At 47.1% G+C, this 15279-nt stretch overlaps 1 protein-coding gene across 1 annotated transcript; it reads left to right on the forward strand.

Annotated features, from left to right (window-relative positions):
- Positions 1-13476: 13476 nt before the first annotated feature.
- On the forward strand, positions 13477-15014 carry OTUD1 (OTU deubiquitinase 1). The gene has a single exon (XM_040352515.1). It carries the CDS (start codon positions 13536-13538, stop codon positions 14700-14702), a length of 1167 nt encoding a protein of 388 aa, XP_040208449.1. The 5' UTR covers positions 13477-13535; the 3' UTR covers positions 14703-15014.
- The last annotated feature ends 265 nt before the right edge of the window (positions 15015-15279 follow it).

Here is a 15279-nt window from a genome sequence, read left to right on the forward strand (position 1 = left end):
GCAGGTTTAACTATACGCAACGAAATAGCAGCTTTAACTATACGCCGGAAAAAGCTGACTACAGACGACGTAAAAGAATGCGACGACCGCTCGTACGTACGTTCGTGGATCGTCGGAAATAGCTAATTTGCATACCCGACGCGGAAAACGACGTGAACGCCACCCAGCGGATGCCGAAGAATTGCATCTTAGATCCGAAGGCGTACGAAGACATACACCTGTCGGATCTAACCCAGATGCCGTCGTATCTTGTTTTGAAGATTCAAGACAACGATACGACGTGGGTAATTTGAAAGTACGCCGGCGTATCAGTAGATACGCCGGCGTACTCGCTCTGTGGATCTGCCCCAATGGGGTTTATTTACTCAAGGCAAATCCACTTTGCACTACAAGTGCAAACTATAAGTGCAAAGCGCACTTGAAATTGCACTGAAAGTGCACTTGGAAGTGCAGACGCTGTAGATCCGAGACGGACATGCAAGGAAAATAAAAAAACATAATTTTAGCTTGCACATGATTGGATAATAAAATCAGCAGAGCTTCCCCTCTTTTCAGATCTACCCCTCAGATTTACAGTGACTGCACTTCCAAGTGCACTTTAAATGCAACTTCAAGTGCACTTTGCACTTGTAGTGCAAAGTGGATTTACCTTTAGTAAATAACCCCCAATATTTTTTACTTTTTGCTATAATAAATATCCCAATTTAAAAAAAAAAAATAATTCCTCAGTTTAGGCCAACTTCTACATATTTTTGGTTAAAAAAATCGCAATAAGTGTGTATTGATTGGTTTGCACAAAAGTTATAGTGCCTACAAAATAGGGGAAAGATTTATGGCATTTGTTTATTTTTTTTACTCTAGTAATGGTGGCAATCTGCGATTTTTATCGTGACTGTGACATTGCGGCGGCCACGTTGGACACTTTTGACACTTTTTTGGGACTATTGACATTATTACAGCAATCAGTGCTATAAATATGCACTGATTACTGTAAAAATATCACTGGCAGGGAAGGATTTAACACTAGGGGGTGATCCAGGGGTTAACTGTGGGGGGAGGGGCCTGACTTAGGGAGTTGAACGATCGGTGTTCCTATATACAAGAAACACACGATCAGTTCTCCTCTTCCCTAACAGGATGTGGATCTGTGTGTTTACACACACAGATCTACGTCCCTGCTCTGTGACGAGCAATCGCGGGTGCCCGGCGGACATAGCGGCCGCAGGGCATGCGCATTGGCTCCCAAGTGACGCAATGGGTGCCCCCCTATACCGCCGGGAAGCCGTGGACGTCATATGATGCCCGCCCGGAGGAACAGAGTGTTCCTGCGGGAGTCATTTGACAATAGGGAATTGGTAAGGAATTGGTTAAAGTGGACCTGAACTAAAAAAGTTAGGATTTTCTTTGTTATAGGAAACATTCAGAAATGTTAAATGTGCCTAAACAGTGTCTTGAACTCCTCTTGAAAAATAGAAGTGCATTTCCTGTGCCTAGGTGCATACACGTCCTCAGCCTCATAGATGTACTGTATATCTGCAGTGTGAGGTCTAAGGCACTGCCGCTTCTGACTGCAAGTCTAACCAGATTTGGAGTGAAATTTGTTGATGACAGTACAGTACTTCTCATCGTTCTCCTCGCTGGAGAGGAAGCTGTACATAAGAACCTGCAGTGCAAGGATCTCCCTGCTCCTGCTCCATTCATTCTGTGCTTCCGACATCTCTCCTGTTGCTTCTTGAATATTCCCCCATCGCTCATTAGATTACCAGTTATCATGAGAACAGCTCTGCTCTTCTGCCAAGGAAGCCACCTCCACATAGAGAAACAGTGAAGAACAAGTCACAGTAAGTCAGTGATAGAAAAAAAGAACAGCTGCAGGTAGCCTGCAGCCTGCAGAAAACACTGGTGATTAGGCTTTTTTCCTCTGCTTGCCTTTGGGCACATCTTCCACAGTTCGGGTCCTTTTAAAAGTAACATTGCTGACCTCTACTTGTGAAAATACAAGGTTCTTGGCTATCATGCTGACCCTCCTCTTTCGATACTAACAGTCACTAAACTGTAACAAGCATGCAAATAAAGGACATCTGCCTGTACTCTAACTTCTCAGATCTGCATGCTTTTTCTGGGTTGGTGATTCTGAAAGTACTGCAGCCTGAAGGTCAACCGAATTTCCAAGCAGAATGACATTGGCTGTGCTCCTTTTGTATTAGGTTTATTTTGACGTTCACAATTTTTGTTACTTTGTTGTAAGTAATCCACTGGATTGTGAACTGCCACTGTAAAAAATAAATCAGCTGCCAGTCAATCAGGTAAAAAAGAGACCACAGCTTCCTTCCGCCAAGGAGCTGGTAAGGCGATTAGCTTAATCGCCTTATTGCAGCCCCTCCCTGTAGGCGAGCGCCTGTCCAATTGGACGGCGCCACGCCGCTCGCGCATGCGCAGTGCCACTCGCGCATGCGCAGTGGGTGCCCGGCCGTGAAGCCGAAAGCTGTCACTGCCGGGTGCCCACACTAGGAATGAAGACGCTGGAACTGTGGAGCAGGTAAGTGTCTGTTTATTAAAAGCCAGCAGCTACACTTTTTGTAGCTGCTGACTTTTAATAAACTTAAAAAAAGGCTGGAACACCCCTTTAAGTCCCTAAGGCATTAATGTTTATGCTAAGGAATGGGAAATAGACATTTCCAATAATTGGGCAAGGTTTTAAAACCCATATCCTTAAAACTAGGCAAAGAGGTAGTGGCCGAATTAGCAAAGAGGTAGTGCCATAAACGTAAGAATGTCACAAGATGCAGCCAAAGGGGGCCAAGTCCTGTAATATGGAGTTTCTCCTCCCACAGACCAGTTAGCCTAACATCAATAGTACGCAAGCTGAAAGGGAGTTTTTTTTCTTTTTATGGAATTGTTGTTTGCTGGTTGGAATGTAAAGAAGCAGGACATTGTCCCATGCATAATTCTAGATGCTGATATCTAATAGGATAATGAGATCAAAATGTTCTTCTTCCAGACATAAAAAGGCTATTGGGTATTTTCCACATACATTCTGTGCAATGGGCAGACATAGAGAGGCTTATCATGATGAATCTTCCTAAGACAGAATGTTCCAACTTCCTACTTCTTAGCAGAGCGTGGACAGTTACACCGTGTCCATAATAAACATATAACACTAGCTAAGATCACATTAAAAGCAGCCATGAATATCATCTTTTAATATGGCATTGGAAGTCCAAAATATTCTGGATATACATATTAGCCCATGCTTCAATAATCTAGCCAGTTTGGATGCTATAAACACTTCTGAAGCCTACAGATTCAACAGTGTGCATTGGGTTATTATCAGCCTGAAACATGGAAACTTCAGATGCCTTGAAATTGAAAATAAGTAACTGAATCTAATGGCCCCAAAGAGATGGATGCACATAGGGTTTTGGTCCCCCCATGATGTATTGGGGCCCTAGAGACGTATGCATACAATTTCTTGCATTGTGGTATAGGGCACTCCCTAAGGAGTCGCAAGTACACAGCTATTCCCCACCCTGCACAGTCAGGCACACCACATTTTCACAGCTCATTTCAGTCAGAAGAACAGTCCAGTGATTTGTTATTACGTTTTATTGAGGGGAATAAACTTGGATAAGGATATGGATATTATGGGATGCCCACTTGACTTCAGCAGTATAACTCTTCAGGAACACAACTATATACAGTCTGTATATACACTTCTCCTCTGCCTCCAGCACAAAGCTTGATTGCAGAACTACAACTCCCAGGACCAGCTGGCACTGTTTGGATGATCTGACAAAAAAGGCTCAATTAGGTAGCAAAAGCTCTTTACAGGCAGGGACCGCAGGGCCTTTGTTTGTGTAGCAAAGTCCTAGTGCCCAGCTGTCCTCCTGTGGCTACTGATTCCAGCACCACCTCTTCAGGCAATGCCAGCACATCTGGCTGCAGCTGCCTCTGTCCCTTTCTCCATCCTTCTTAGGTAAACTTCCACAGTCCTCCCAGACTAACTCTGCATCCATCCCAGACTACTCTCTCCCAGTCCTCTCAGGCAATTCAGCAGAGGAATGCATGGAGGGGGGTGGAGCTGACAGATCTTGCATCATCACCCCCAGCTGTATGGAGACATGGTGGCAAAACAAGCTCCAGCACTGAGACCTGGCCTGCATCCTTCCCAGTTGCAAGCAGGGTTACCCAGTGTTCTGTGAATTAAATATATCATCTCTGACCATGCTTGCTGGACCACATGTCAGCAGTAATGTGGACCTTGCTGCTGACTGCCTTGCCCAACGATACCAAAACATTGCTTTCCATGTGATGGTACAGAGCGTGAATGGCCTTGCATGCAAAAAAATAGTGACTGGTAACCTGCCATTGTGATACAGCACATTCTGCAAATTCACGGAAAGGGAGCAGAATCCACCAAATGAAAAGGCAGGAGTTGTAAAGCCTGCAATTAGGACAAGCTGAAATTTAGACACTGGGCATGTGGGTGGCAGTGGGTGTATTTTTTTTTCTTATTCAGCAGCTGGGGCTGCTGAGAGATTTGCCTGCTATACTCTACAGCTGGTGGTGTGCTGTTGGCAGATGTGTTGCAAGGACCTGTGACACCCTTCGCTATACCATCATCCCTGTCAGTGGAGGCTGCTGAGAGGTCATGAGATATAGCGGGGGTAGACATTAAAGGTGAGGAGGAAAAGCCTTTTGTCGCTTGTGTGTTGCTTTTAGGGGCTCTTGCCAGCGGGCTGAGTGGTGGGAGGTTAAGTGCCTTGTCAAGCATGTGGTACCAAAATTGCTGGTGTTTTTGCCATGCTTGATCTGCTTGTGGCAGAGATTGCAAATTGTGTGAAGTGGGCCAGGAGATAACAGCTCCACAATCTGATGGAATAGAGTGGCTACTCTCTACTCTTCCATGTTGGCTGCCTTGTTGGGGTTTTTTCTCCCCCTCACTTTCCTCCTCTGCTCTATCCGGCACCCAAATCGCGTCACTGACCTCATCACCATCATCCCCTCCATCCTCATCACTGGAGCCAACTTGGCAATACGCTGCAGCTGAGGGAACACAACTGCTAATTTTGTTTATCAGTGCTCTCCCCTCTCTGTAGGCTTATGTTACTCCCTTCCTACCTCAGAACCAACATCTGAATCATGCAATGTTTGTACATCTTCAAGATGAAGCAAGTGGCTGACGCTGTGTTCAAATAATTCAGCTGACTCCTCCATGCATGATGCTGGGGCTATGACAGAAGTAGCTGCAGACAAGGAGGCAGAATAAGCCGCTCTGGAAGCTGCAGTGGACTGCACACTAGTGTCATAGTGGATGAGGAGGATGAGGATGGTTTAGTAAGTCTGTCCACCATCTCCTCTGCATGATGTGGCTGGTTAGCACGGGAAACATCATTAAACAGAGACAAATGTGCCCTGACTGAGGATGGACCACGTCCACCTTTGCCTGTGGGCACAGACGCTGCTGGCCCCCTCATAGTGGCATCTGCTCTCCTTGTTGGCCTCCCAAATATGATGGGGCTGATTACCCAAATTTAATAGAAACTGGGAAACGTGTGATTGGATGTGTGACGCTGACAGAAATGTAAAAATGATAAAAAAAATGTAAAAGGCTAGTAGAAAACTGAGCCCTGCTCAATCCCCACTCCAACAACACACTGCGAAAGCGTCCTGTGGGAAGGAACCTTTATAGTGTGGGGTGGGACTATGAGCACTGAGCCTTGATTGGACAAAGTCATCATCACATTATCCAATAAGGGCTCTGACAGTGCTCTGTGCCCTAATTGGCAAAGCCTTGCTTCATCCAATTAGGGCCCTAGAATGCACTGTGAAGAGCATTCACAGCAATTATCCAATTGCATTGTGGGGCGCTTGGCAGGTGAACATCCTGCCAAGCGCCCCGCAAATTCGGATGTTCGCTGAACAGGAGAACAGGCAATATTCAGGCCGAATTTTTGCTCAGCCCAAACTGTTTGCCCAACTCTACTCAGGAGAAGCAGACCTACTGGTAGAGATGCAAGCTTCTTTCTTCTGCTGAAGGACAGAACTCTTATGTCCCGTACACACGCTCGGGATTTCCAACTGTAAAAAGGCAGTTGGGAATCCCGACGGGAAAAAATGCTGGTGGATTTTGGCAGTTTTCCCATCGAAAAAACTGCGAGGGAGCATACACACGGCCGGGATTCCTGGCCAAAAGCTTTTCTTCACAGTTTCCCGTCGGAAAACCCGGTCGTGTGTACGAGGCATTACACCCAGTCATCTCCTCGCTATACTTATCCAAGAAGGGAGCAACAGGCGTTCGCCTTCAAAGGGTAACAGCTTATAGTATTTCTTGCAAGGGAGAACTGCGGACCAGCTTTTAGGCCAGAGAATCCTGTACATGTGTACAGAGTGAAGACTCATCCTGCAAATTTATCGAGATGTACCCACCAATCCATTCTCGCAGTAGTGTTAAGTCTGGTCTTTGCAACTGCACTTTGCAAAGTGCACAGTCTATTTGCCTTTAGTAAATCAACCCCCAGAGACTGTGCAATTTGCAAGTTCAGAGCTTAGTAAATGAGCAGAAGCTCTGCTGACTTCCATCATCCAAGCGTACACAAAAATGCTGTTTTTTTATTTTCTTTGCAGGTGATTGGGTGTTTTTTGCAAAATAAAGCTTTACCTCATTTACTAAGTTCTGGAGCAACTGCACATCCTATTTGGCAGGATACTGTGACTGCTATACCGGTAATCAGGGACACTGTAACTGGTGTTGCGGTGATCAGGGACACTGTAACTGTTAAGTCAGTGATCAGTGAGAGTGCAACTGGTGTGGTGGTGATTAGGGAATGGGATACTGTAACTGGTTTTAGTGGTGATCAGGAACTGTAACTGCTGTGGAGGTGATGAGGGATACTGTAACTGGTGTTGCAATGATTAGGCAAACTGTAACTGGTTTGGTCATGATCAGGGATACTGTAACTGATTTAGCAGTGATCAGGGACACTGTAACTGGTGTAGCAGTGTTTAGGGATACTGTACCTGGTGTAGCCGTGATTGGGCACACTGTAACTGCTATGGTTGTGATCAGTGATACTGTAACTGGTGTGGCATTGATCAGGGACACTGTAACTGGTGTGGAGGTGATCAAGGGTACTGTAACTGGTGTGGCAGTGATCAGGGATACTGTGGGGGTGATCAGAGACACTGTAACTGGTGTTGCAGTAATTAGGCATACTGTAACTGGTTTGGTCATGATCAGGGATACTGTAACTAGTTTGGTCGTGATCAGGGACAATATGACTGGTATGGTGGTGATCAGGGACAATATGACTGGTATGGTGGTGATAAGGGACAATATGACTGGTATGGTGGTGATTAGGGACACTGTGAGTGGGTAGCGGTGACTAATGACACTGACTAGAGACAGTGGTCGGGATTCAGAGAGATCGGCGCATCTTTAGATAGGCGTAGCGCATCTCATATGCGCTACGCCGTCGTAACATTGAGAGGCAAGTACTGTATTCACAAAGCACTTGGTCCCATATGTATGCCGGCGTAACGTAAATGGGCCGGCGTAAGCCCGCGTAATTCAAAGTAGCAAGGCAGTGGGCGTGTTGTATTATAATGAAGCGTGACCCCATGTAAATGAATGGGCGATCGAACAGCGTACGCCTTACGTAAACAGCGTAGCTTAATACGACGGGCGCAAGTACGTTCGTGAATCGGCGTATCTAGGTCATTTGCATATTCGACACGGAAATCTACGGAAGCGCCCCTTGCGGCCAGCGTAAATATGCACCCAAGATACGACGGCGTAGTAGAGTTACGTCGGTCGTATTTTGGCCAAATTCAGGCGTATCTGATTTCCAGAATACGCGGAAAGATACGACGGCGCACATTTGGACTTACGACGGCGTATCTGGAGATATGCCGTCGTAAGTCCTTTCTGAATCCCGGCCAGTGTTTTTACTCAGGGATTGCTTGTTTCAGTGATGATCACTGTAACAGCAACTATCATAAATGGCTTTCATTCAAGACAGCTTGCTTACTATTGTGATTGCTGTGAAAGCCATTAATGACAGTTGGTTTACATGTTATCATTTTATCTCTGTGATTAGTAACAGAAATCACATAATACATAGGCCGCTCGCAGTGGCCAGGAACCGGTAGACACAGCGGTCACAGAATTGCGCTGCTGCCCACCATATACATTTTTCTCCTAGAAAACGGGTGTAATAACATCAGTAATAATTTTACAGCCCGTGTGAATAAAGCCTTCATCTAAGGATTGGTATTTCCATCTGATGAAATAAGACATGATGCAGGTGCACATTTTTGTGTGTACCCGTAAATCGCATTTAGGACAGCCAATCAAATTCAATGGGCCGCCCCACCGTGCAAGAAACCTGCCTAACACCTTTTTTTTAATTGCTCTTTTCACCAGAACATATGGTACTTTGTTATCGTGTGATTTAGTAAGATGCATGGGGTGCCATTAAGAATGAATGCGGCTGCGCGTTTTTTATGCTTTGCGGGAAATCGCACGATTCGGTGCGCATTTCCGCAATGCACAAGTGTGAACGACACGTCGCCTAAATAATCAAACAGGTGAAGGACAGAATCTACGTCATAGAACACCCAGCCATGTCTATAGAGAAACCATCCATGCCTGAGGCAGCCTGTGCTGGTAACCAGTAACATTACACCAGTACACCCAGTAAGCGATGAGGTCATGATGTTCTCATTGAATGAAATGATAAGTTCAGGGAAGTGATCGCAGCGCTCTAATAGAAGCACACTTGTCATCTCTCTCTCTATATATATATATATCTAGTCTTCTAGTCTGCTTCTCCCCGACAGCTGCCGCTCCGCACTGACACATACCGATCACATGACTCGTCCCCGCACAGCCATTACATCATTAAGGGCGGTGCTAGCGCTGTCACTCCAACCAACCAATGGGCGGTGCCTAACCTCAACAGTAAACAAAGGGGAATCACCAGAGCGTGGGGCGGGGGAGCGGCCGTTGTGGGCGGTGACGTAGCCAATCCGAATGTAAACAACTCCAGAGAGAGGTGGAAGCAGCTCGAGCCTTCTAGATGGGGTGACGTCACCGGGGAGGCGTGGTAGACGGGGGATCTGTTAAAGTGTTACAATGTATCCAGATCTGTGATTGTTACTTCCTATAGGAATACATAGAACGATATTCCGCCACGGAGGCGGGAGTGCGGAGAGCTGGCATCGATTTCCCGGCAGATCTCTATTACTGTGATAATTATAAATGTGTGTACGCTCAGCACTGGGCGATGTGTCTGTTCAGGGTGATGATCTCATAGAGGAATGATCTAATAAATGTCCTGCATACATTGGACCTGACACTGGAGTCTTATAAATATTGATGGAGGATGAACAAGGTGACAAATATACACAATCAGCACACTATGTACCAAATAAATAAATTAGAGATGCACCGATATATCGGCGCATACATATCGGCAGAAAACAGCTGTTTTGGCGACAGCTTAAAAATTGCCGATAATGGGCATCGGTTGCCCGTAAAAAAAGATGGCCGCTGGGCTGTCACTGCTCCGTCCGAGTGCACTGCACTTGGACGGAGCTCAGGCCGGGCTCGAGAAAGCTCGTATCCGCTCGGCCGGGCGGCGAATGCGCAGTTTCGTAATGGCGCCACCCGGCGCCATTTTTGAATAGCCAATCGAGTCAGGAGGACTCAGGAGGGACTCTTTGGCAGTGACACTCGTTGGCTTGTGCAGTGCACTCGCCATAGGCAGAGGACGGAGCTGTGACAGCCCAGTCCTGTCCAGCACAGCACAGCCCTGAGCCCAGCACAGCACATTCATGTCCAGCACAGCACAGCCGTTTCCAGCTTTAAGGTAATAAAGAAGCTGGTAGTGGCAGTAGGTGATGGTGGCAGGAGGTGGTGGGGGCATGAGGTGATGGTGGAAGAAGGTTATGCTGGCACTGTGGCAGGAGGTGGGTGAGGTGATGGTGGCAGAAGGTAATGCTGGCAGGAGGTGGTGGGGGCATGAGGAGATGGTGGAAAAGATAATGGTGGCACCATGGCAGGAGGTGGGTGAGGTGATGGTGGCAGGAGGTGGTGGGGCAGGAGGTGATGGTGGCAAGAGCCGATTGTGGCAGGAGGTGGGGGTGGTGGGTGCAGGAGGTGGTGGCGAGAGCAGGAGGTGATGGCGGCAAGAGCTGGCAGGAGGTGGTGGTAGTGGGAGCAGGAGGTCATGGCGGCAAGAGCTGGCAGGAGGTGATGGTGGCAAGAGCTGGCAGGAGGTGATGGTGGCATGGGGTGGTGGGGGCAGGACCTGGCAGGAGGTGATGGTGGCAGGAGCTGGCAGGAGGTGATTGTGGGGGTGGTGTTTTAACATACAATTATTTAAAAAAAAAAGAAAAGTAATTTTCGGTTTCGGTTTCGGCCTGACATTTTTTTTTATTTCGGTTTCGGTTCTGAAATTTCCATTTCGGTGCACCTGTAAAATAAATGACAGTTTGGTAAATTGTATGCTAGCATTATAGGCGTACCCCAATCACCCTGCGTGGCGCATAGTCCCCCTGTTTAGACCCAATGGCGGTTGGTGGTATATTTTGGGGGCGGCGGCAGCAATCTGCCCGCCACCACATTAACCCCCTCCTGCTGGTCGATCGGTCCCACGCTTACCCCATCTGCGTCTCCTCCTTCCTCAGCTTCACAACAGCGCGACTTCCCCTGAGTCTCCTCCTTCTTGGCGGCCAATAGGATTGCTTCTCCTCTTAGTCAATCGGGTCTCAGGACCCGTTACCTGAGCCGAGATCGGCCCGAGAGGAAAATCAGGAAGACAATAGCGAATATTAATTTGCTATTGTCACACAACCGGGTGGGCCCAGTTGTGTGTCAATAGCGAATTAATATTCGCGATTGTCTTCTTTATTCTTATCTCGCCCTTTTTTATTTTAAACCAATTAGAGCCTCAGGGTCCAATCACATGCTTCTAAAATAAAAAATGAAACCATTGGATTCCATGTGTCCGATGCCCTGCATGTAAATTAGGGGCCCCCATAGAAGACATCTGATCTGTCAATTTATCGATGCATCAGATCAAATGGATTGGCCGTTATGCACGTTGGATAATTTGAAATAAAATAATATATAAAGAAGATTAGGATGATATATTATTATTATTATTATACAGGATTTACAGTATACAGCGCCAGCAGTTTGTGCAGTGCTTTACAACATAAGGGTGAACAATACAGTTACAATACAATTCAATACAGGAGGGATCAGAGGGCCCTGCTCATTAGAGCTACAATCTAGGAGGGGGAGGGGGGGGGGTGTCAAGTGAAACAAAAGGTAATAACTGTGGGGGGTGAGCTGATAGAGAAAACATAAACATAGATAGAGAAAAAGTAAACATAGCAGAGAGGGGCCCTATAGATGACATCTGATCAGGATGATGATACATGGGTATAATGCAGGGACCCCTATATATATATGCTATCTGTAGGATCTGGTCATGGTGGTGATGATGATACATGGTTATATAGGGGCCCCCATAGATGACATCTAAGCAGGGTGATGATAGATGGTTATAGATCAGAGGACCCTTATATATGATAACAACAAAACCTGGGGAATGCCCAGGGAAAAACCAAGCCTCCTTACCGACCAGCCTGCAGAACAATTAATTAACCTGTCTAACAGTATGCGTTAAAAACAGGGGTTTTGTCCGCACGCATTTGCAAACGCTTGCGTGAGCCACAGAGCCGCACCAAGGCACCCTGTAATCTGTTGTCCTAACACTAAACAATGAGCGTCCCCACAGTGGAGGCACATGCATTCTAATGGATAGATAGACCCTTATATATGATATCTGATCAGGGCGATGATGATAGATGGTTGTAGATCAGAGGACCCTATAGATGACATCTGATCGGGGTGATGATAGATGGTTATAGATCAGAGGACCCTTATAGATGACATCTGATCAGGGTGATGATTGATGGTTATAGATCAGAGGACCTTTATAGATGATATATGATCAGGGTGATGATGATAGAGGGTTATAGATCAGAGGACCCTTATAGATGATGTTTGATCAGGGTGATGAGATGTTTATAGATCAGAGGAGGACCCTAATAGATGAAATCTGATCAGGGTGACAATGATTGATGGTTATAGATCAGAGGACCCTTATAGATGATATATGATCGGGGTGATGATAGATGGTTAGAGATCAGAGGACCCTTATAGATTATATATGTTCAGGGTGATGATAGATGGTCATAGATCAGAGGACTCTTATAGATGACATCTGATCAGGGTACTGATGATAGATGGTTATAGATCAGAGGACCCTATAGATGATATATGATCAGGGTGATGATAGATGGTTATAGATCAGAGGACCCTTATAGATGACATCTGATCGGGGTGATGATAGATGGTTATAGATCAGAGGACCCTTATAGATGACATCTGATCAGGGTGATGATAGATGGTTATAGATCAGAGGACCCTATAGATGATATATGATCAGGGTGATGATAGATGGTTATAGATCAGAGGACCCTATAGATGATATATGATCAGGGTGATGATGATAGATGGTTATAGATCAGAGGACCCTTATAGATGATATCTGATCAGGGTGGTGATAGATGGTTATAGTTTAGAGGACCCTTATAGATGATATATGATCAGGGTGGTGATAGATGGTTATAGTTTAGAGGACCCTTATAGATGATATCTGATCAGGGTGGTGATAGATGGTTATAGTTTAGAGGACCCTTATAGATGACATCTGATCAGGGTGACGATGATAGATGGTTATAGATCAGAGGACCCTATCGATGATATATGATCAGGGTGGTGATAGATGGTTATAGATCAGAGGACCCTATAGATGATATCTGATCAGGGTGGTGATAGATGGTTATAGATCAGAGGACCCTTATAGATGATATATGATCAGGGTGATGATAGATGGTTATAGATCAGAGGACCCTATAGATGATATATGATCGGGGTAATGATAGATGGTCATAGATCAGAGGACCCTATAGAATGATGATATATGATCAGGGTAATGATAGATGGTTATAGATCAGAGGACCCTTATAGATGATATCTGATCAGGGTGGTGATGATAGATGGTTATAGATCAGAGGACCCTTATAGATGATATATGATCAGGGTAATGATGATAGATGGTTATAGATCAGATGACCCTTATAGATGATATATGATCAGGGTGATGATAGATGGTTATAGATCAGAGGACCCTATAGATGATATATGATCAGGGTGATGATAGATGGTCATAGATCAGAGGACCCTTATAGATGACATGTGATCGGGGTGATAATGATGTTGTGGTCCTCCTTATCTCATCGTTGATATGTGATCGGGGTGACGATGCGGCAGGAGGTTATTTTTACCCCCCGGCCTGGTATAAATGGAGCCTCATCCTGGCGGAGTGGCATCAGATCTCCTCTCTCTGTAGCAGAGACTTCCTCCTCCTCTTACTCCTCCCCCTCCTCCTCTCGCCATGCCCGCCTTCTCCTTCCTCCCCCCGGCTCCCTCCAGCGCTCACACCCACCATAGACCCATGTGCAGCCCGGAGAGGATCGTGCCGATCCGCCTTGTGCAGCCAGGCCGGAGGCGGTTTTCGGGGCTCAGCATGCAGCTGTCGGCTCCCCAGCTCCAGAACAACCAGGAGCAGCCGCCCTCCTCGTCCGATCTCCGGGGCTGGCTCAGCGACATGGTCCAGCAGGAAGCCATCAGGCCCGAGCGGCCAGCCTCTCCCGAGGAGAAGAGCAGCGGTGCCAGCCCCGGATACTGGCATCATAAGGAGGAGAGCAGTGCCAGTCCCGGACAGTGGGACCCCGAGGAGGACAGCAGCAGCAGTGCCAATCCCAGATACTGGCATCCAGAGGACAACAACAGTGCCAACAACAGATACTGGCACCCAGAGGACAACAACAGTGCCAACCCCAGACACTGGCACCCAGAGGAGAACAGTGCCAACCCCAGACACTGGCACCCAGAGGAGAACAACAGTGCCAATCCTAGCTCATGGCACCCCAGTGCTACCATCCAACTGCCCAGTGCCAGGACTGAGTCCCACCAGGAGCGCTTGGCACTGCACCTGGCCGAGCTGGAAAAGCAGGACAAGTACCTGCGAGAGAAGTACCGATACCGCTTCCATATAATCCCAGATGGCAATTGTTTATACCGAGCCATCAGCAAGGCCGTATACGGTGACCAGAGCCTGCACTCTGACCTACGGGAGCGCACCGTGCACCACATAGCCGACCACCTGGATACCTTCAACCTTATCATCGAGGGCGACATTGGTGAGTTTCTGATCAACGCCGCCCAGGACGGGTCGTGGGGCGGGTACCCAGAACTGCTGGCCATGAGTCAGATGCTCAACGTGGACATCCACTTGACCACTGGAGGAAGGCCGGAATGCCCCACCGTGTCCACCATGGTCCACTACCTGGGGGAAGAAGACCCTTGTAAGCCCAGCATTTGGCTCAGCTGGCTCAGCAACGGCCACTACGACGCCATACTCGAGGAGCCCTTGCCCAACCCAGAGTATGAAAATTGGAGCAAACAGAACCAGGCCCAACGTCAACGAGACCAAGAATTGGCCAAGTCCATGGCAATTTCCCTCTCCAAAATGTACATTGAGCAGAACGCCTGTTCCTGAGATGGGACCCCCCCTATGTGGACTCCTATCCCTAACCCTAAAGTGGCCATAGACCAAATTTTCACCAGGTACAAAAGTTTCGTACGTTTAGTATATGTGATGAGGACAATCGTAGTCGATGAACTGTGGAGGAGAAAAATATCAGAAAGTTGATTGGACAGTTTGAAACTTTTTGGACTTTTTGTGCAAGCTATTCCATGTTGGCTGGGTTCCAAGGCCATATCCGGTGATCTGATGATATGGTTCCGGCTATCGAGATGGTTCCTGCAAGGCGCAATCCTTGCTGACGGAAATCACCAAACCTCCAGGGCGACGTGGAATTTGAGGTAAGTGGCCAGTCGGCCTCACGCCCTTGCTCCGCTCGGCCTCCTGGCTCTTTTTTTAACATCCTCCAATCCAAGGGGATGTTAAGGAATGAGCCTGGATGCCGGCCGAGGTTCGGAAATTTCCGTCGGCAAGGATTGCGCCTGCGCAGTCCTTACAGGAACCATCTCGATAGAGGAACCATAACGACAAGTCACCGGCCCGTTTGGTATCTGGTGAAAAAAAAAAAACACAGGATGTGATGGACGTGACA

This window comes from Rana temporaria, chromosome 5 (genome assembly GCF_905171775.1).
Source record: "Rana temporaria chromosome 5, aRanTem1.1, whole genome shotgun sequence".
NCBI classification, from domain to species: Eukaryota; Metazoa; Chordata; class Amphibia; order Anura; family Ranidae; genus Rana; species Rana temporaria.